The sequence below is a fragment of the Saccopteryx leptura genome, chromosome 1, assembly GCF_036850995.1.
Source record: "Saccopteryx leptura isolate mSacLep1 chromosome 1, mSacLep1_pri_phased_curated, whole genome shotgun sequence".
Taxonomy (NCBI): Eukaryota; Metazoa; Chordata; class Mammalia; order Chiroptera; family Emballonuridae; genus Saccopteryx; species Saccopteryx leptura.
The window spans coordinates 389,435,439-389,458,761 of NC_089503.1; the positions used below are offsets into that span (position 1 = coordinate 389,435,439).

Consider the following 23,323-nt stretch of genomic DNA (forward strand, 5'->3'; position numbering starts at 1 on the left):
TTTTCTCACAAGACTACAAAAAGCTTGTTTTACTGAGAAATTGGCATAACATCAAGAGTAACTTTTGCTTAAAGATACATAGAGTGCACCTGCAAGATAGTTTAGTAGCAACACAATATCAGAAAGCATTAATTGCTATTGCTGCTATGGATCCCACCACATTCCTCTCCTTATTCTTGGAAAATACAAAAATCTTATGAGAATGTTTTACTGAGAAAAAGTCCAGCAACTGCCTTCAGTCACAAAACAAGTCTCTTAACAAAACATTCTTTACTTGCCGGCTGTGCTTCTATCCAAGGCTACGCAACGGGTCACAACACTACATCTTACCTGAGATTCTATTGTCTAGTCAAATGTTATTTATTTACTATATTCATACACTAGTTAAGTTCTAACTTTATTCTTTCTAACACGATTAATAAGGAGAAATTCTTCTACAAACTTAACCCTTTACGAGGGATATCATAGCCAGCCTCTTATGTTTATGAGCCCAGTTCAAGGGGCTTACAGGCTTTTCTGTGGAACTTACACCTTCTGTCTCATTTCCAAAGAAATTACTACGAATCTATAGGGAAAGCATGGTACTATTATCCCTGTGCCATAAATAATAACACACACCCAGAAAAGGGGGGATATAAGGCCAGATTAATTCAAAAAGGTCAAAGGGGGAAGTATCGTTGTGCCTTTCCTTTGCGGTGACTTTGTCACCTCGCAGCCATTGGTCTTCTCTGCTGTGACTTTGTCAATCAGCAGTTTTTGATCTTCTTCTGCTGTGACCTTGTCAGCCAGCAGTCGTTGACCGGCTCCCAACATAAACTTGATGATTTTTTGTTTTATTTCTTTAAAAAATGACATTGAAATTTTGATGGGAATTGTATTAAATTTGTGTATTGCTTTGGGTAATATGGTCATTTTAACTATATTTATTCTTCCTATCCAAGAACAAGAAATATTTTTTTCCATTTCAATGTGTCTTTTTTGATTTCCTTTACCAATACATTGTACTTTTCATTATATAGATCCTTTACATTCTTTGTTATGTTCATTCCTAGGTATTTTATTTTATTTTTTGTTGCAACTGTAAAAGGGATAATTTTTTTTTAGTTCATTTTCTGAAGTTTCACTGTTGGTTTATAAGAAAACAATAGACTTCTCTATGTAATTTTTTTATCCTGTGACCTTACTGTATTGGTTTATTGTTTCTAATAGTCTTTCTGTGGAGTCTTTGGGGTTTTTTATATACAGGATCATGTCATCTGCAAAGAGTGAAACTATTAATTCTTCATTTCCAATATGAATGCCTTTTATTTCTTTCTCTTGTCTGATATCTCTGGCTAGAACTTTGATCACTACATTATATGATTAGAGAGTGTAGACAACCTGTCTTGTTCCTGATTTTGGATGAAAAGTTTTCAGTTTTTGCCATTTAATATGAAGTTAGCTTATGGTTTGTCATAAATGGCCTTTATTATGTCAAGATATTTTTTTCTATGCCTGTGTTGTTGAGTCCCTCATTCAATGTTGGTGGAAATGTAAAGTGGTACAACCATTATGAAAGAAAGTATTGTGGTTTCTCAAAAAATTAAGAGTAGAACTACCTTATAATCCAGCAATCCCTCTACTGGGTATTTACTCCTAAAACTCAAAATCATTGGTACGTAAAGACACATGCAATCCCATGTTAATCACAGCATTGTTTATGGTGGCCAAGACATGGAAACAACCAAAAAGTCCTTCAATAGAAGATTGGATAAAGAAGACGTGGTACATATATTATGGAATACTATTCAGCCATAAGAAATGATGACATCGGATCATCTACAACAACATGGATGAACCTTGATAACATTATAATGAGTAAAATAAGTAAATCAGAAGAAACTAAGAAGTATATGATTCCATACACAGGTGGGACACAAAACTGAGATTTACGGACATAGATTAGAGTGCAGTGGATACCAGGGGGAGAGGAAGGGAGGAGGTGGTGGGAGAAGAGGGACATAAAGAAAACCAAATGAAGGATGATGGAGACTCTCTGACTTGGGGTGATGGGTATACAACATAATTGAATGTCAAAATGATCTGGAGATGTTTTCTTTAAATCTATATGCTTTAGTTGACCAATGTCACCCCGTTAAAATTAATTGTCTAAATAAAACTATATAATAAAAGAATACGTCTTGAAAATCCATTCCACTGAGATCATCACTACAATTAAAAAATAACATGTTCATGTAGGGACATAAAGATTTATAATAAATCAAAGGGTGACAATACGTGACTGGGGTTTGAACACACTGCCACGTGCAGATGAGGTGTGATAGAATTGTGCACCTGAACCTGTATAGTTATTAACCAAGGTCACCCCGATTATTTTAAAAAAAAAACATTAAAAAATCCTTTAAATAGGAGAATTGAAGCAAATTTAATGAATTATGTAAAATTTTAAATATATTTATTTGATATTTAATAATTAAATTATTTTGATTGCTTTTCCCTCTCTGAGGAGCACTAAGAAATATTCATCATATTTAAAATGGTCTTCGGGCCCTGGCCGGTTGGCTCAGCAGTAGAGCGTCGGACTAGCGTGCAGAGGACCCGAGTTCGATTCCCGGCTAGGGCACACAGAAGAAGCGCCTATTTGCTTCTCTACCCCTCCGCCACGCCTTCCTCTCTGTCTCTCTCTTCCCCTCCCGCAGCCAAGGCTCCATTGGAGCAAAGATGGCCCAGGCGCTGGGGGTGGCTCTGTGGCCTCTGCCTCAGGCGCTAGAGTGGCTCTGGTCGCAACATGGCGACGCCCAGGATGGGCAGAGCATCGCCCCCTGGTGGTCAGAGCATCGCCCCATGGTGGGCATGCTGGCTGGATCCCGGTCGGGCGCATGCGGGAGTCTGTCTGACTGTCTCTCCCTGTTTCCAGCTTCAGAAAAATGCAAAAAAAAAAAAATAATAATAATAAAATGGTCTTTGGGGGCATATATATATAGCATATATATATATATGTATATATGTATGTTTGTGTTCCTTTTTAAACATTTTTTAATTTATTCATTTCAGAGAGAAGATAGAGTGAGAGAGAGAAATAGAGAGAGAGAGAGAGAAAGGGGAAGGAGCCAGAAGCATCAATTCTCATATGTACCTTGACCAGACAAGTGCAGGGTTTTGACCAGTGACCTCAGCATTCCAGGTCGAAGCTTTATCCATTGTGCCATCACAGGTCAGGCTGTGTTTCATTTTATTTGTAGCACCCACACTGTACAAAGTTTGAACAACCACTGTACAAGAGTTAATGAAAGACTGCTCCTGTGGGTTATTACAGGATTAGGTTCTTATGTGTGTCTCTTCACAGCGTATTTGGCCACTAATTAATTCAAAATCTTATTGTATCTGAGTGTCCATATTAACTCAGGGTGGAATTAAGCTGAGTGAATCAGAAGAAGGGAAAGAAATGACAGTGAGGGTTTTCTGTACCAAAGTACCTGAGCTGTCCTTGGAGAAAGCTTACACTCTGAAACTTAAATGTACCTAAATTTCCAGATATCCTTTTGTTAAAATCATCTGACAGAAAGGCTCTGTCTCCTTGATTGCAACCACATGGTAAATGTTGGGGTAACAAGGATGAGTTGTCAGATTTAAAGACCAAGACTCTGAGAAAAAAGGCAGATGGTCACTGAGAGAGAAGACAGGGGGTAAGGAACAGGTGAGGGAAGGACACGGAGAGGAGGTTACCGGTACTTACTTATCTGCTCTTCATTCTCAGCTGAAAAGTAAATGAAAGAAATACACAAATCATTCCAGATGAAAACACAATATCAGATAAGAAAGAAAACAGAAATCAGCCCCCAGTCATAGTTCACTCCTGAGTACACATTGAAACATATTTGTGAATGTAGGAATCATGCTGTTTTTAATAACATTTCACCCATCGGAGTCACTGCTGTTCTCCCTGCCCTGTCCCTTGTGCACAACATACTAAGTCAAGAAATTAAAGAAAGAGGGAGCTACATCAAAAATGCTGAGATGTGAAATACTAAGTAATCCCATGTCACTGGACGATCATCTTTTTCAGATTAAAAAGAAAAGTATTTACAAGGCAGGGACTTAGCCAGTCATGAGGAAGTGTACAGTAGAGATGTCCATCTAGATAAACTGTTTTTGAAGCACTAATCATATGACACCTGCTCTGTACATCAGAGAAACATACTCCTATAGACCAGTCCCAAAGAAATAAATATAAATGTAATTATCATTAGAGAAAACAATCTTAAGCTTTGATTGATTAAATTTTTTTTCTGGATCATTGTGGTCAATATATTTTTTTTATCTTTTACACAAAAGGTACAGGTCAAAAATTTATGACTTTTCTACAGGTCTTAAGATACTTCATCCTTCTGCAAACTTTATTTTAAGTGCTGTTTGTCTTTAGATAATAATGGCAACATTATGCCAAAGAATTAAAAACAGGTATGGATGGATATTGTATATTTCATGAAAAATTATGTAAAATATTTAGTTAACTTAGAACACCTGGTTCATATGATCAAGGACAGTGGAAGAGGGATGTCTCACTCTGTCACATATGATGAGTGAATGATATGAGGTATTTATCACGACACAGGATGTAAGAAGACAATGGACAGAGACACTGACTGCAGAAGGTTTAGAGTCTTTTCTCTCAAGGGTTTGTAGAAATATTAATTGGTAAAGGGGGGATCTAAAACTTGAAATTCTTGACAGAGTTCTTAATTTTGAATATTTCCCAGAAATATATACATATATTTTCATATATGTATATTATAATGTAATCTTATAATATATGTATATATTAAAAATTATGTATTCGTCACCTTAATATCCTTTGTCTCACCAATGTCTTAATGAAACTGAGTCAATATACTGTGAGACTGAAGCCACCAATATTTACAGGGAAATAATTGTGTAAAATGAGAATGAAGGAAGGGAAAGGAGGGAAGGCAGGAAACAGAAAGTGAAATAAGCCCACACTGGAGAAGTGCCGTCCCAGCATCAGGTGAGGACAGTGGACATCTAGGAGGAGGACAGGCCAATGGAAGGCACTTGGATAAAAAGGCCAGAAATGTCAAAGGCAGAAATAAACCGGTAATTTTTAAGTGGATCGGGAGTAAGGAATATCAAAAAATTTACCTATTGTTTCTTTACATTCCTCTGAAAAAGAAAAAGTCAATGTTAATTTAATGGGAAACAACTACAAAGAGAATTCAAATGTATTGATATAATCAAATTAGAATTAACAGAACCACAGTTCAGATGAACACACACACACACACACACACACACACACACACACACCAAATCACCCCACCCTCTGCACAGCTATACACAGGCTCAGAGCTCACTATTTTCCACAGGCATACTGCAATAAAAAAAAAGGTGAAAAATGAAGTTAATTTAGTAAAATAATATAAAATTTTAAAAGTATTAGTTTTTCTGGTTAATTTATAAAATAATTGCTTTTCTGGAAAGATATAATTTATTACTATTGCATAGAGATTTGGTGGGAGGCAGGAGCAAAGCCTATGGTCTCACAGCTATGTCACTTTAGTTGTATGTTGTTGATCTGGGTGATGTGTCCTGGGAAGCCGTGTCCTGGGAAGCACAGGGTCAAACTGGCAACCTCAGTGTTCCCAGTCCACACACTATCCACTGCATGACCACAGGCCAGGCTAAAAGTATGCTTGGTTTATTTAAAATATTTATGTTCGTATCATTCAGTTTGGGAGCTTAATAAGGTCATTTGATACATTAAACACATCAGTGAGTCTCACTGCTGTGGCAGTGACATCGTGCAGAGTGGCCACCACACTGTGGAAGGAGCACTGACACAGAGCTCCTCCCACTGACACAGGGTCAGGGGTCTGGGGGCTGCGTCCTTCATGTTTTTGTCTACGGGTTGAGTTTTAACCACAATGTGTTTGAGCATCTCGTTTAACTCATTCCTGAATGAAGAAAATCTTAGTACTTATGGGAGCTGAATTCAGGAGGAACACAGGACTGGGATTCTCTGACGGAGATTCTGTTTCTCACTGGACCTTACTGACCCTTTATCTTAACAGAGAAACAAATACTGAAGCACACACACACACGAGACAGGATTTTTGTAAAGAAGAGGTCACACAAGCGTTCCACCCGATAATGGTTGTTTTGGCCACATGGACAAGTCTCGTCTATTCTATGAATAAAGAATATACCTTGAGCCCTGGCCAGTTGGCTCAGTGGCCTAGCGTGCGGAGGACCCGTGTTTCATTCCGGCCAGGGCACACAGGAGAAGCGCCCATTTGCTTCTCCACCCCTCTGCCATGCCTTCCTCTCTGTCTCTCTCTTCCCCTCCCGCAGCCAAGGCTCCATTGGAGCAAAGATGGCCCGGGCGCTGGGGGTAGCTCTGTGGCCTCTGCCTCAGGCGTTATAGTGGCTCTGGTCGCAACATGGCGACGCCCAGGATGGGCAGAGCATCGCCCCCCTGGTGGGCGCATGCGGGAGTCTGTCTGACTGTCTCTCCCTGTTTCCAGCTTCAGAAAAATGCAATAAAAAAAATATACCTTGAAATCCCATTCCCTGAAATCATCAGAACTTCTTTAAAAATACCACGTGACATATGGAGACATAAATATTTAAAATAAATAACAGGGTAACAGAAGGATACATGACTGGTTTGTTACAGAATTGTGCTATTTAGACCTCCATATTTATTAATCAGGATCACACCAATAAATTCAATAAAACATTAAAAAAACTTAAAATAGGAGAAATGAAACATATATATACAACTCTAAAATTTTAAAAATATTTATTTGGTATTTTTTAATAAAATTATTTTTGATTCTTTTTCATTCTATGTGAACCACTATGATATATTTGTCAAATTTAAGGTCTTTGGCTGTTTCTATACATCTATGTATTCCATTATAATTCAGTACCTTCAATGTACAAAGTTGCTACAACCATTGTATAAAGGTTGATGAAAGACTGTTCCTATAGGTAAGTCCGGGTTAGGTTCTTATGAACATCTATCACAGCATTTTTGTCCACCTATTAATTCTCAACCTTATTGTATCTGGGTGTGTGTTTTAAGCCATGTCTGAATAAAGCTAAGTCAATCAGATGAATGGAAGAAATGACAGAAATGGAGGTTTTGAATCAAATGACCTGAGCTGTCCTTAGGGAAAACTTACACCCCCCAAATTTAAAAGTACTTACACTTTTAAATATCTTATTGATAAAATTAATTTGATGAAAAGGCTCTAATATCTTAATGCAACAACAAGACAATTGGCGGGGTAATAATGGGAGAATCTGAACAACAAATAAAGACAGAGAATCAGAGTTAGAAGAACAAGACACTGAGACAAAAGTGAGATTATCTTTCAGAAGAAGACAGTGGTGTAAGGGAGAGATGAGAAAATGACAGGGAGGAGGTTACCGTACTGACCTTTCCGCTGCTCACTCTCAGGTGAAAGGGAAAGGAAAGAAATAAACAACCAAATCCAATTGAAAAGAAACTGTCTGGTAGGAGGAAGAACAGAAACATGTCCCTTTCCTAGTTCACTGTGGAGCACACGGGGACCCATGTCTGTGAAAGCAGGAACCCTGAGGATCCAAAGGACACCTCACCCATCAGAGTCAGTGCTGTTCTCCCTCCCCTGTCCCTTGTGCACAGGAAACTAAGTCAGGAAATAAAAGTGAGGGTATTAGGTCAGAAAGTTTTGGATGTGCAATACTAAGTGTTCCATTGAGACTGGACTATCAGCTTTTTCAGATTAAAAAACAAATATATTCACATAAGAGACAGGGACTGGACCAACGATGAGGAAGCGAACAGGAGAGGAAGCCTTCACGGCAAAACCGGACTGTTGCTCTCATCATATAGAATCTGCTCTGTTCAGTAGAGAGATACATGCATAAAGACCATTCCCAAGAAAATAATAGAATTGTAATTGTGTTTACGAAAAGACAATATTAAGCTTTGAATGATGAAATTTTCTTATTTTTAAAACTTTGTGGTCAATACTATTTCCAGCACCCTTCACACAGAAAGTACAGGTCAGAGACAGTTTACTTTTCCATGTGTCCTATTGCATGTCCTCCTTTTGAAAATTGTATATTTTTAAGTGCACTTTGTCATTTGATACTGGTATCAAAATCATACTGAAGAATAAACAATGGGCATGTCTGGATATTTTTAAAGTCCAGAAAAAACTTTGTAAAATATTTGGAGACCTTGAAACACCTGAGTCATATGATCAAGGAGAGTGGAAGATGATGTCCCACTCTGTCACATCTGACCAGTGAATGATATAAGTTATCATGACACAGGCTGTGAAAAGACAATGGAGAGAGACAATGAATGGTGAAAGTTTGGATTCTTTTCTTTCAAGGATTAGAAGTATTAATTGGTCCTCAAACTTGGAATACTTGACAGAGGTCTAAAGTTTGAATATTTTTCAGAAATATATACATTTATATTCATATATATTAATACATGCTAATATAAACCTGTGACTTATGTAAACATTAAAATTCTCGTTTCCATCACCTTAACAGCCTTCATCTCACCAATGTCTTACTGAAACTGAGTCAATTTACTGCAAGACTGAAGCCGCCAATGTTTACAGGGACATGATTCCGTAAAGTAAAAAAGAAGGAAGGAGAAAGAATGGAAGGTAGGAAAGAGAAATAGACAGAGTTCCAAATAAAAGAAATGATTTCTGAAAATCAAGTAAGGGGATCCCTGGTCGGTTGTCTCAGCTGTAGAGCATTGGCCCGTCGTGTGGAAGTCCTGGGTTTGATTCCCGTCCAGGGCACACAGGAGAAGCGCTCATTGCTTCTCCACCTCTCTCTTTCTCCTTTCTCTCTGTGTCTCTTCTCCCCTCCCAAAGCCAAAGCTCAATTTTAGCAAAGTTGGCCCCAGGCGCTGAGCATGGCTCCATGGCCTCTGCCTCAGGTGCTAGAATGGGCCGGTTGAAATGGAGCAATGCCCCAAATGGGCAGAGCATCGCTCCATGGTGGACATGCTGGGTGGATTCCAGCCGGGCACATGCAGGAGTCTGTCTCTCTGCCTCCTCACTTCTTACTTCGGAAACAAAATCAAGTAAGAAACAGTAGACATCTCACTGGAAGACAGGCCAGTGGAAGGTACTTTTTATAAAAAGGTCAGTAATGTCAAAGCTGAATATAAAGCGGATGTTTTCAATTGGATCAAGAGTAAAAAAAAATCAGTAATTTTACCTATTTTTTTCTCCAATTCATCTGAAAAAAAAAATTCAATGTCAATTTCATGGTAATCAACCACTAAGAGAATTCAAATTTACTGATATATTTAACTTTAAATTTAACCTCACCACATTTCATAATAACTCACAAGCACACAGCAAACCAGACGTGCCTCCCCTACACACACACCTAAACACGGGCTCCGAGCTCACTACCGTCCACATTATACTATAGTAAATAGGAAAGTTGAACAAGGATTTATTGAATAAAATATTATAAAATTTAGAAAATATTGGTTTTCCTGTTTAAACACGTCAGTGAGTCTCACTGCTGTGGCAGCGACATCGTGCAGAGTGGCCACCACACTGTGGAAGGAGCACTGACACACAGCTCCTCTCAGTGACACAGGGTCAGGGGTCTGGGTGCCTGTGTTCTCTGTGTTTTTGTCTACGGATTGTTTGTTAACCACACTGTATTTGAGTTTCTGTTTTACTTCATTATTGAATGAAGAATATCTTAATACTTATGGGTGTTGAATTCAAGGTAGAGAAAGGACTGGGATTCTCTGACTGAGATTCTGTTTCTCCCTTGATCTTACTTTGCCTCTCTGTTAACCAAGAAACAAATTTTCAAGCACACATATGGACAGGATTTCTACACATGGTAAAGAAGAGGGAGCGAAAGCGTTCTTTCTGCTATTGGTTGTTTCTGTCACATGGACAAGTCTCGTCTACTCCATGAATAAAGAATATACTTGGAAATCCATTTCACTGAAATCACCACTACAATTAGAAAAATACAATGTGACATGTGATGACATAAATATTTAAAATAAATAAAATGGTGACAGAAGGATGCATGAATGGGGTGGTGAAACATTGTCATGTACAGATGAGGTGTGATACAATTCACCATTGCAACCTGCATAGTTTCATTAAGCAAGGTCATCCCAATAAATTCAATAAATTATTAAAAGTCCCTTTAAATAAGAAAAATGAAGCATATTTAAAACTTTCTGTAAAATTTAAAAATATTTATTTGATACAATTTAATAAAATTTTTTTATTTCTTTCAACCTCTATGGTCAACTATAATATATTTGTTATGTTAAAACGGTCTTTGCATGCATATATATATATATATATTATACATACACAGACACACACAAACATATATGTAAGCATTCAATTCTAATTTCACAAACTTCACTGTATAAATTTGAAACAACCACTATACAACACTTACTAAAAGATTGCTCGTATAGGTTATTAAAGGGTTAGGTTCTTATGTGTGTCTATTTACAATGTTCTTTTACACCTATTTATTCTCTAACTTAGTGTTTCTGAGTGTCTGTGTTACATCAGGGCTGAAGGAAGCTGAGTGAATCAGCAGAAGGGAATAAATGACAATGAGGGAGGTTCTGTATCAAAAAGCAGAGCTGTTCTCAGAGAAAACTTACACCCAAAATCATTAAAAGTACCTACACTTCCAGACATGTTATTGATAAAAATAATTTTACAGAAAGGCTCTGGTTCCTTGATGCAACAACAAGACAATTGGAGAGGTCATAATGGGAGAAACTGAATAACATGTGAAGATGGAGAATCAGAGTTGGGAGGACAAGATGCTGAGGTAATAGTGAGAAGGTCACTGAGAGGGAGGACAACAGTGTAAGGAGATGAAAGAATAACAAGTGGGGTAGGTTATCGGTACTGATCTTTCTGCTGTTCTGTCGTATCTGAAAAGGAAAAGGAAGAAATAAAGAAATCATTTCAAGTGAAAACAGACTGTCTGGTAGAAAGGGGAACAGAAATGGGTCCCCATTGGTTGTTCACACTAAAGTTCGCATTGACCCACGTCTGTGAAAGTAGGAACCCTGAGGTTCTGAAGGACATGTCACCCATTGAAGGCAATGCTGTGTTCCCTCCCCTGTTCTTGTGCACAAGAAACTAAGTCAGGAAATAAAAGTTTGAGGGAGTTAGGTCAGAGATTCGAGGATGTGCAATATAAGCATTCTCATATCAGAGGAATATCACCTTTTTCAGATAAAAAAGAAACGTATTCACATGTGAGATGGGACTTCACCAGTGAGGAGGAAATGTACAGTAGAGGCCCCAATCTCTACAAAACTGATTTTGGTTCATTAGTCATATAAACACTACTCTGTACATTTGAGGGTTATGTCCTTGAAGACCATTCTTTAGAAAAAAATTATATGTATTTGTAACTGGGGATAGAAAAGCATAATATTGAATGACGTCAGAGAAATGGCACTATGAGGGGTGATCCTCATACCATCCTCTGAAATTTCAACAGATTTAACAACAAGAGACAGAAAAAAATCTCAGGAGCATCTGAAATATACACACACCAAACAAAGGTATGATTGGGGTAAAGGGTGGCTGAATATATAACCCACTCAGAAGGAATTAAGACAGAGAACGGAGTATTCCACTTTCCTCACTGACCTGAGGAAGGGCTGCTTTCAGTTGGATCCGAGATGAAGGGAGGGCTAGAGGAGAGGGAATAAGCTGGGCTAGGGCAGAGATGTTCAAGCCAAGGAGAGAGTGTGCCCAGAACTCAACTCGATATTGGCAACACAGAACTAATGCCAGCAGCAAACCCCCGCAGAGGTGAGCAAGTGGGTTGCCTGCAGCGACTGATACAATAGCAGCTTTGGGCTTTATTCACTCTTGATCTCCTGGTTGATGAGCATGGGCAGTGTGAGAGTGGTTCCACCTGGCGCTCTGGGTGTGGGTGCCCATGTTTCGGACGGAGGGGCTGGGTCAGAGACTGTCAGTAGTGGTCTTCTGCATGGCCTGTAGCCAGAGTTTCTATGCAATCCTGGCTCCCAGGCCAACAGCCAGTGGGAAGTGCTTGGGGACCGGGTTCCCTATGCCTGGACCTGTCCAGGTGGAGCGCTACCACCAGCCAACACAGGCTACCAAGCACATTCCCACGGAGGAGATCTGCGGAAGTGCTGGGGAGCTGGGGCTGTGAGTGCAGGCAGCTTGCTGGAGCAGGCAGACTCTGAAGAGCAGACCCGCAGAATAATGAGGCAAACTAGACCTACCCCCTAACCCTTAGAAAGGAGCCTAACCCACAGTCTGCTCACTGCCCTGCTGGCTTACGCTGGTGGCTCTCGCTGGCAAAGCCTTACTCAGAACCCTGCATTGAGTGGGGATAAAGGGAAGATTTGGCAGTTCTTAGAGCCTCTTGCTCTCCAGGCAGTGCCTGGGGAAACTTCACAGCTGGAGCCTCAGGCTGCTGGATCAGGAAGGAGAGACAGGGGGAGAGGCTCCGGGAAAACGGACTCTTCATTGTTGGAGCCTGCAAAAGCTAACAAGCCCCGACTACAAACGAGAATGAGGTCTAGTTTATGTCATCACCATAACAAACCAACAGAAAATCTCTGCCTAAGAGTGCCACAGGGGCAGAACCTGGGGTACAGCACCACCGGGCAAAAAGAGAGAGAAGAAAGATAAAAAAAGAAGATAACCTCTCAAAACCAGGAAAAATCCACAGTGTATAACTTTTCCATTTTTTTCTTGTATTTTTTATTTATTTATTTTTCTTCCACTTTGGTCATGATTCTGTCTAGTGAATACCCTTCATCTCATCAATGTCTTAATGTAACTGTGACAATTTACTGCAAGACAGAGCAGCCAAAATTTACAGGGAAATATTTGTGTAAAATGAGAAAAGAAGGAATGGGAAAGGATGGAAGGTAGGAAACAGAAATGGAGCCACAGATGGGAGAAGCGCTGTCTCAGAATTGAGGAAAGACAGTGAACATCTATGAAGATGACAGACCAAGAGAAAGAAGTTGGATAAAAAGCCCAGAAATGTCCAAGAGAAAAATAAACCAAATGTTTTCAAGTGGATCAAGAGTAAAAGAATATCAGTAATTTTACCATATTTCTTCTTAAATACTCCTGAAAAAAATATATCAATGTCATTTTTATAGAAAACAAACACAAAGAGAATTCAAATTTACTCATAAATTCAAATTTATAAATAGGTTAATTTCAGATGAACACACACACACACAAATCACACACACCACCCTCCCCCGAAACAGACTCGTACACAATAGCTCAGAGCTCACTATTGTGCACAGGTGTTCTACGTAAATGAAAATGTGGAAAAGAAAGTTATTTTAGTAAAATAATAAAAATTTTAAAATACTGATTTTTCTAATTAATTTATAAAAAATTGTTTTTGAAAATATTTTTTATATTAATAGTACAGAGAAAATGGATGAGAGGTAGGAGGGAAGCTATGGACTCACAGCTGCTTCACTGTAGCTGTAGCTGCTGCCCTGGGTGCCGTGTTCGGGCAAGTCCAGGGTCAAACTGACAACCTCAGTGTTCCAGGTCCACACTCTATCCACTGCGTGACTGCATGTGAAGCTAAAAATAGTCTTGGTCTATTTGAAATACTTATGTTCCTGTTACTGTGTTTATAGCTTTGTATGGTCACTGGATAATTTAAACACATCAGTGAGTCTCACTGCTGTGGCAGCAACATCGTGCAGAGTGGCCACCACACTGTGGAAGGAGCACTGACACACAGCTCCTCCCAGTGACACAGGGTCAGGGGTCTGGGGGCTGCGTCCTCCATGTTTTTGTCCACGGATGGATTTTTAATCACAATGAGTTTGAGTTTCTGATTTAACTCATTTTTGAACAAAGGAAATCTTACTTCTCATAGGTGTTTAATTCAGGACAGAGAAAGGATTTGGATTCTCTGACAGAGATTTTGTTCCTCACTGGACCTTACTGTGCCTTTCTCTTAATGAAGTAACAAATATTTAAGCTCACACACATGAGACAGGTGTTCTACACACTGTAAAGAAGAGGCAGCAAAAGTCCCCCATCTGCTAATGGTTGTTTCTGCAATGCAGCCGATAATTGTGTGTTCCATAATAAAGAATATACCATGGAAATCCATTTCACAGAAATCATCACTACAATTTTAAAATACCATGTAGTATACAGAGACACAAAGATTAAAATAAATAAAAGGGTAACAGAAGGATAAGTGACTGGGGTGCTGAACACACTACACCGAACACATGAAGTATGAGAGAATTTTGCACCTGAGATCTGTTTATTTTTGTTACTCAAGGTCACTCCAGGAAATCCTATAAAAGATAAAAAAAAAATCCGTTTTAAATAGGAGAAATGAAGTGTATTTAATAAACTCTAAAAAATTTTAAAAATATTCTTTCTGGTATGTTTTATTTATATTTATATTTATTTATTTATTTTATTTTTTTGTGACAGAGACAGTGAGAGGGACAGACAGGGACAGACAGACAGGAAGGGACAGAGATCAGAAGCATCAATTTTTTGTTGCGGCTCCTTAGTTGTTCACTGATTGCTTTTTCATATGTGCCTTGACCAGGGGGCTACAGCAGATTGAGTGACCCCTTGCTCAAACTGGCAACCTTGGGCTCCAGTTGGTGAGCCTTGTTTGAACGAGATTAGCCCACACTCAAGCTGTGACCTTGGGGTTTCGAACCTGTGTCCTCCGCATCCCAGTCCGATGCTCCATCCACTGTGCCACTGCCTAGTCAGGCTCATTCTGATATGTGTTTATTTATTTTTTATATAGACAATTAAATTTAACAGGGTGATATTGGTCAACCAGAGTACATAGTTTTAGAGAAAACATCTCCACATCATTTAGACAGTCGATTATGCTGTATACCCATCACTCAAAGTCAAATCATCCTCCGTTACTCTACATTTTGCTTCTTTATGCCCCTCATCTTCCACCTCTCTCCCCTCCCTTCCCCACTCCGGTAACCACTGCACTTTTATCTATGTCCAGGAGTCTCAATTTTGTAGTATTCTTGATCAGTTATCACTGTATGTAGACCACTAAGAAATATCTGTCATATTTAAACTGGTCTGTGGATGTTCATGTGTATATATATGTGTTCAGTTCTAATTGCAGTGACTACACAGTCTAAGATTGCAAATATTACTGTACAAGAGTGACTGAAAGAATGCTCATGCAGGTAAATACAGTTTAAGGTTCATGTGAATGTGAATCTATTCACAACGTGTTTGTCCATCAATTAATTTGCAACCTTATTGTATTTGAGTGTCTGTTTTAATTCAGTCCTGAATGAAGCTGAGTGACTCAGATGAAGGGAAAGAAATGACAGTGCGGGAGCTTCTGAACCACATGACCTGAGCTGTCCTTGGAGAAAACTTACACTCAGAAACTTTAAATGTACCTAACCTTCCAGATATCTGATTAATAAAATTCACTTGACAGAAAGGTCCTGTCTCCTTGATTGCAACAACAAGAAAAATGGTGGGATAATAAAGGGAGAAATTAAAAAGAAAATGAAAATACCTAATCAGAGTAAAAAGGCTAAGACACACGGAGAAAAGAAGGGAGTTGAAGAGAATGGAATGAGGAACAGATGAGGGAAGGACAGTGGGGTAGGTAAGCGGGACTTACCTTTGCTCCGTTCCTTCTTGGCTGAAAAGTAAGAGGAAGAAATAAACAACTCATTCCCAGTGAAAACAGAATATTGGGTTGGAAAGTAAACAGAAATAACCCCTCCATTTCCTAGTCTACTCTGGAGCACACATGGACCCATGTCTGTGAAAGTAGGAACCATCAGGTTCTGTGAAACACCTCACTCATCAGAGACAATGCTGAGTTCCCTCCGCTGTCCCTTGTGCACAAGAAACTAAATGAGAAAATAAAATAATGAGGGTGTTAGGTCAGAAATTCTGGGATGTGCAATATTAAGTATTCCTCGGTCATTGAACAATCATGTTTCAGATTTAAAAAGACTGTATTCACATATGAGACAGAGTTCACCAGTGTTGAGGGAGTGTAGAGTAGAGGCATCCATCCTGACAGTTCCTGTTGCACTCCTCACATGACCCCTGCTCTGTACAGAGAGGGACATATTCCTAAAGAACTGTCCCGGGGAAAAATAATATAATTGTAATCGTCGGTATAAAACATTAAGGTGCAGATGATTAAATTTTTTTCTTTTGGGACTGTGAGGTCAATAATTTTTCTTGCACCCTTCAGACAAAAAATAAAAGGTCAGAGATGTATCACTTTTCCACTTGTCTTAAGCCACTTATTCTTTCTGCAATCTGTTGATTTGAAGTGCCATTTGTCATAGGACACTGGTGTCAACATAATGCCAAAGCGGAGAAAACGGGCATGGTTGGATATTTCTAAAGGCCAGAAAAAATTTAACGTTAAATAGACTACATTTCAGATGAACACAGAAACACACACACAAAAAAAACACATCTGCCTCAACACACAGCTATCCAATGAGTCAGAGCTCGCTATTGTCCACAGTATTCTACAGTAAATTAATAACTTAAAAAGGGTGTTCATTTAGTAAAATAATAAAAAATTAAAACTGTTTGTTTTTCTCTTCATTTTATAAAATATCTATGTTTTTGAAAACATTTTATTTATTAATATTGCTGAGAAAAAAATGGAGGCAGAAGGGAAGCTTATAGACTCATAGCTGCTTCACTTTAGTTGTAGCTGCTGCCCTGTGTGCCGTGTCCTGGCAAGTCCAGGGTCTAACTGGCGACCTCAGTGTTCCAGGTCCACACTCTGTCCACGGGGCCACCACAGGCTAGGCCAGGGTTCACCAAACTACAGCCCTCGGGCTGCATGCGGCCCCCTGAGGCCATCTATCGGCCCCCTGCACTTCCAGAAGGGGCACCTCTTTCATTGGTGGTCAGTGAGAGGAGCAACGGATGCATCCACATCCTGAGCTCCTAGAGTACTGTGTGGGGAAGCACAGCAAAGTGCTGCGTCGCTCACGTACAGTACTACTTCCGGTGACGCAGGATGCACGCCTCACGGCTCCGGAAGCGCAGCACATGGCGCACATCCGGTCTGCGGCTACATCACCGGGAGCAGTGTGAAATAATAGAAGTAGGAAGAAAGACAAAGCACTATAACCATCACTACACAGTACAATGGCCCCTATACTCCCCAAATGTACATCAATATAAAGGCCTCTATAACCTCCCTTTGCCCAAAAGTCTCCCCCCACATTACTACACACCATGTTTCCCCTATTATAAGACCCTGTACTATATTAATTTTACCCCCAAAGGACGGGGGCTGTCTTATTTTTAGGAGGTGTCTTATAATAGGGGAAACATGCAGCAGTGTGCATAGGGATTTGTTCATAGTTTTTTTTTATAGTCCAGCCCTCCAAAGGTCTGAGAGACAGGGAACTGGCCCCCTGTGTAAAATGTTTGGGGACCTTTGGGCTAGGCTAAAATATTCTTGGTCTATTTTAGATATTTTTGTTTCTGTTATTCCATTTGTTATATTATATACAATAATTAGATGCTTTTAAACATGTTAGTGAGTCTCACTGCTGCGGCAGCGGCATGGTACAGACTGGCCACCACACTGTGGAAGGAGCACTGACACACAGCTCCTCCTAGTGACACAGGTCAGGGGTCTGGGGGCTGCGTCCTCTATGTTTTTGTCCAGGGGTTGGTTGTTAACCACACAGTATTTGAGTATCTGTTTTAATTCATTTCCGAATGAAGGAAATCTTAATTCTGATGGGTGCTGAATTCAAGGGAGAGAAAGGACTGGGATTCTCTGAAAGAGATTCTCCTTCTCAGTGGACCTTACTGGCCTTTTTCCTAACCAAGAAACAAATATCTCAGCTCACATATGAGACAGGTTGTTGACACTCTGTAACACAGTGACAGCGAGAGCCCTACATCTGCTACATGTTGTTTCTGCAACGTGGACAAGTCATGGACCGTGATGGAGGTTCGGAATCAAATGATCTGAGCTGTCTTTGGAAATGTATCACATTTCCACTTGCTTAATATTTGTATTTAAACCAAATAAATTTACAAGGACCTACACTTCCCCATATCGTATTGATAAAACTAATTTCACATAAAGGCTCTGAAAAACTTGATGTAACAACAAAAAAATTAGAGGGGTCATAATGGAAGAAACTGAACAATAAATGAAGTCAGGGAATCAGAGTTGGAAAACCAAGATACTGAGATAATACTGAGATGATCATTCAGATGAAGACAACAGAATAAGGAACAACTGAGAGAATTATAAGGGGAGTTGGTTATCGGCACTTACCTTTTTCTTGTTCACTCACAGCTGAAAGGGAAAAATAAGAAATAAACAACTCATTCCCAATAAGAATACAATATAGGGTAGGAAAGTAAACAGAAAAAAGCCCCTCCATTTCCTAGTCCACTGTGGAGCACACATGGACCCATATCTGTGAAAGTAGGAGCCCTGAGGTCCTAAGGACACCTCACCATCGGAGTCAATGCTGTTTTCCCTCCCCTGTCCTTTTTTTTTGTTGTTGTTCTTAAATAAAAAAATAAAAAAAAAGAATTGCCCAACTGTTGTCTAAGACTATAGAGCCTTCTTTTTTCTTTTTTTTTTTTCTTTTGTATTTTTCTGAAGCTGGAAACGGGGAGAGACAGTCAGACAGACTCCCACATGCACCCGACTGGGATCCACCCGGCACGCCCACCAGGGGGCGATGCTCTGCCCCTCCGGGGCGTCACTCTGTCGCGACCAGAGCCACTCCAGCGCCTGGGGCAGAGGCCAAGGAGCCATCCCCAGCACCCGGGCCATCTTTTGCTCCAATGGAGCCTCGCTGCGGGAGGGGAAGAAAGAGACAGAGAGGAAGGAGAGGGGGAGGGGTGGAGAAGCAGATGGGCGCTTCTCCTGTGTGCCCCGGCCCGGAATCAAACCCGGGACTTCTGCACCCCAGGCCGACGCTCTGCCACAGAGCCAACCGGCCAGGGCCCCTCCCCTGTCCCTTATGCACAAGAAACCAAGTCAAGACATAAAACAAAAAAGGAGTTAGGTCAGAAATTCTGGAATGAGAAACAGCAAGCATTTCCGTGTCATGGGACTATCACCTTTTTGAGATTATAAAAATACGTATTCACATATGAGACAGGGACTTCACTAGCAATGAGTAAGCATACAGTAGAGGCACCCAACTCAACAAAGTGCTTTTGCTGCACTAGTCACATGAAATCCACTCTGTACACTAGAGGAATTTCCCTAGGAAAAAAAAATATTGTAATTCTGGTTACAAAAAGACAATATTAAGTTTTGAATGATTAAGTTTACTTTATCTTTTTGTAGCATTGTGATCAATATTTTTTGTCTTGCCTTTCACATGAAAAGTACAAGTAAGAGATGTATCACATCTCCACTTGCCTTAAGACACTTCATCTTTCTATAAATTGATTTTTTTAAATGCAGTTTGTTATTTGATATCAGTGTCAACACAATGCCAAAGAATAAAAAAGGAGCATGGTTGGATATTTTTAAAGAACAGAGAAATTTATGTGAACTATTTGGATACCTTGGAACACTAGGTCATATGATTAAGGACAGTGGACAAGGGACGCCCCACTCTCTCACACCTGATCAGTGACTGATGTCCGGTATTTATCACGACACAGGCTTTGAGGAGACAATGCACAGAGGCATTAGACACTGAAAGTTTGTAGTTTTTTCTCTCAAGAGTTTAGAGAAATAGTAAATACATAATAATGGGCCCTCAATTTTGGAATACTTGATAGAGGTCTTCAATTTAAATATTTTTGGAAAATACTGTACATACATTTATATTAATATATACACATTAATATAATCTTATATGTATATATTAGGTATCATGTATCTGTTAGCTTAATACCCTTCATCTCACCAATGTCTTAATGAAATTGTGACAATTTACTGCAAGACTGAAGCAATCAACATTTACAGGGAAATAACTGTGTAAGATGAGAAAAGACAGAATGAGAAAGAATGGAGGGTAGGAAACAGAAATGAAGTAAAGCCCATGGAACAAATAAAAAGTACAGAGGTGTTAAAGAGAGAAATAAACCAGATGTTTTCAATTGGATCAAGATAAAGAAATAGCACTAAATTTACCTATTTTTTCCTTCAATTCCTCTGAAAAAGAAAGAAAAAAGGTCAATGTGGATTTCATGAGAAACAATCACAAAGATAATTGAAATTTACTGATTAATTCAAATTTAATATTAGGGGAATTTCAGGTGAACAAGCAAACACACAGCAAATCACACCCCCAACATAGGCACTCCTACACGTGGGCTCAGAGCTCACTACTGTCCGCAGGTGTTCTACAGTAAATACAAGGTTGAAAAACAAGGTAATTTAGGAAAATAATATGTAATTTGAAGTATATTCATTTTTCTGATTAATTGATAAAATAATTGTTTTTTAAAATATTTTATTTATTAATATTACATAGAGAAAGAATGGCAGGCAGGAGGGAAGCGTGTGGACTCATAGCTGCTTCACTGTAGCTGTAGCTGCTGCCCTGGGTGCCGTGTCCGGGCAAGTCCAGGGTCAAAGTGGCAACCTCGGTGTTCCAAGTGCACGCTCTATCCACAGGGCCACCACAGGCTAGGCTGAAAATATTCTTGGTCTCTTTGAAATACTTATGTTTCTGTTATTTTATTTCTTGGTCTTATTATGCTCATTAGATGCATTTAAACACATCAGTGAGTCTCACTGCTGCGGCAGCGACATGGTGCAGAGTGGCCACCACACTGTGGAAGGAGCACTGACACACAGCTCCTCCCAGTGACACAGGGTCAGGGGTCTGGGGGCTGCGTCCTCTCTGTTTATTGTCCATTGGTTGGTTCTTAACTGCACTGTATCTGAGTTTCTGCTTTAACTCATTTTTGAATGAAGGAAATCTTAATTCTGATGGGTGCTGAAATCAGGGAGGGACAGGACTGGGATTCTCTGATGCAGATTCTGTTTCTCAGTGGACACTACAAGGCTTTTTTCTGAACTGAGAAAAAATATCTCAGCACATACATTCGACAGATGTTTTGTACGCAGTGTAAATAAATGTCAGGTATGCAGTTTATCGGCTAATGCTTGTTTCTGCAAGGTGGCCAGGTCATATCTATTTTATGAATAAATAATATACCTAAAAATTAATTGCACTAAAATCATCACTACAATATAAAAATACCATGTGACATGTGGGGACATAAATACTTAAAACAATTAAGAGGGTGACAGGATATGTGGCTGGGGTGGTGAACACAACTGCCATGTACAGATGAGGTGTGAGAGAATTGGCACTTCAGGCCTGCATATTTTAATAAACCGTGGTCACCCAATAAATTAAATAAAGCATTAAAATGCCATTTGACTAGGAGAAATGAGATATATTTATAAGTTATGTATATTTTTAAAGGTACTTATTAGAAATATTTTAATAAAATATTTTTGATTTCTTTTACTTTATATGAACAACACTAAAATATTTGTCATATTTAAAATTGTTTCTCCATGCATATAGATATATGCATTTATATATAAATAATAAATAAATAATTTTGTATATATGTATTCCATTCTAATTTCAGTACCTCAAGTGTACAAATTTGCAACATCCACTGTACAAGAGTTACTGAAAGACTGCTCATATAGGTTATTACAGGATTAGTTTCTTATGAGTGTCTATTCAGAACATTTTTGTCCATATATTATTTCTCTATGTTATTGTATCTGAGTGTCTGTTTTAACTCATGCCTGAATGCAGCTGAGTGAATCGGATGAAGGGAAAGAATGATAGTGAGGAAGGTTCTGTAACAAATTACCAGAGTTGTCCTTGAAGAATTCTTACACCCCAAATATTTAAAACTACCTACACTTTTAGATGTGCTACTGATAAAATTCATTTGACAGAAAGGCTTTGACTCCTTGATTGCAGCACGATAAGTGGAGGAGTCATAATGGGAGAAATTGAACAACATGTGAACAAGGGGAATCAGAGCTGGAAGGCCAAGACACTGATACAATAGATAAACAGTCACTGAGAGAGAAGAGAGAGGATAAGGAACAGGTGAGGTAAGGATAGGGGAGGTTATTGGTACTGACCTGTCTCCTGTTCACTCTCAGGTGAAATGGAAAAGGAAGAAATAAACCAATCATTCCAAGTGAAAACAGATTATTGGGTCAGAAGAAGAACAGAAGTGGGCCCCTTTCCTAGTTCACTGTGGAGCACACGGGGACCCATGTCTGTGAAAGTAGGAACCATCAGGGTCAATGCTGTTCTCCTTCCCCTGTCCCTTGTGCACAGGAAACTAAGTCAGGAAATAAAACGATGAGGGAGTTAGGTCAGAAATGCTGGGATGTGCGATACTAATTGTTCTCGTGTCCTGGAACTATCACCTTTCTCAGATTAAAAACAAATGTATTCACACAGGAGACAGGGACTAAACCAGCGATGAGGAAACGAACAGGAGAGGCTACATCATGAGAAACCTGGTTTTGTTGCACTCGTCACATGACACCTGCTCTGTACACAGAGGGACATATTCCTAAAGACCATTTTCAGGGATAAAAGCAATATTAAGCTTTGAATGTTTAAATTGTCTTTTTTTAAAATCTTGGACAACTATTTTCTTGTACTCATCATATAAAAAGTACAGGTCAGATGCATCACTTTTTAACTTACCTTAAGACAATTGATATTTTGGTAAATTTTTACTTTTAACTGCTATTGTCATTTGATACCGGTGTCAACATAATGTCAAAGCATAGACAAACCGGAATGGTTGGACATTTTTAAAGGCCGGAAGAAATTATGTAAAATATTTAGAGACCTTGGAACACCTGGGTCATATGATCAAGGACAGTGGAAGAGGGATGCCCCACTCTCTCACATCTGACCAGTGAATGATGTCAGGTATTTATCGTGACACAGGCTGTGAAAAAACAATGGACAGAGACGTTTAACAGTGAAAATTTGGAGTCTTTTCTTACAAGGGTTTGGGAAGTATTAATTGGTAATAATGCTCTAACTTGGAATACTTGACAGAGGTCTTAATTTTGAATATTTCCCAGAAATATATACATATATATTCATATGTACACACTAATATAAACCTATAATATATGTATATATTAAAAATCATGAATCTGTCAACTTAATACCCTTCATGTCTCCAACGTCTTAATGAAAATGTGACAATTTACTGCAGAACAGAAGCTG

General features: G+C 39.2%; 2 protein-coding genes across 2 annotated transcripts in view; both read right to left on the bottom strand.

Annotated features, from left to right (window-relative positions):
* The window catches only part of LOC136388496 (uncharacterized protein PF3D7_1120000-like), a 419,710-nt gene that overhangs the window by 292,414 nt on the left and 103,973 nt on the right, over nt 1–23,323 (bottom strand). The gene's annotated exons all lie outside the window — the stretch shown is intronic.
* Nucleotides 1–23,323, bottom strand: part of LOC136389586 (butyrophilin subfamily 1 member A1-like) — a 91,904-nt gene that overhangs the window by 41,069 nt on the left and 27,512 nt on the right. Inside the window, exons 6-8 of the mRNA XM_066361457.1 lie at nt 18,385–18,405; nt 17,074–17,154; nt 15,724–15,744 (exon numbers count right to left, since the gene is read on the bottom strand). Of these exons, the coding sequence (XP_066217554.1) occupies nt 15,724–15,744; nt 17,074–17,154; nt 18,385–18,405 (123 nt within the window). The remainder of the gene's footprint in view (nt 1–15,723; nt 15,745–17,073; nt 17,155–18,384; nt 18,406–23,323) is intronic.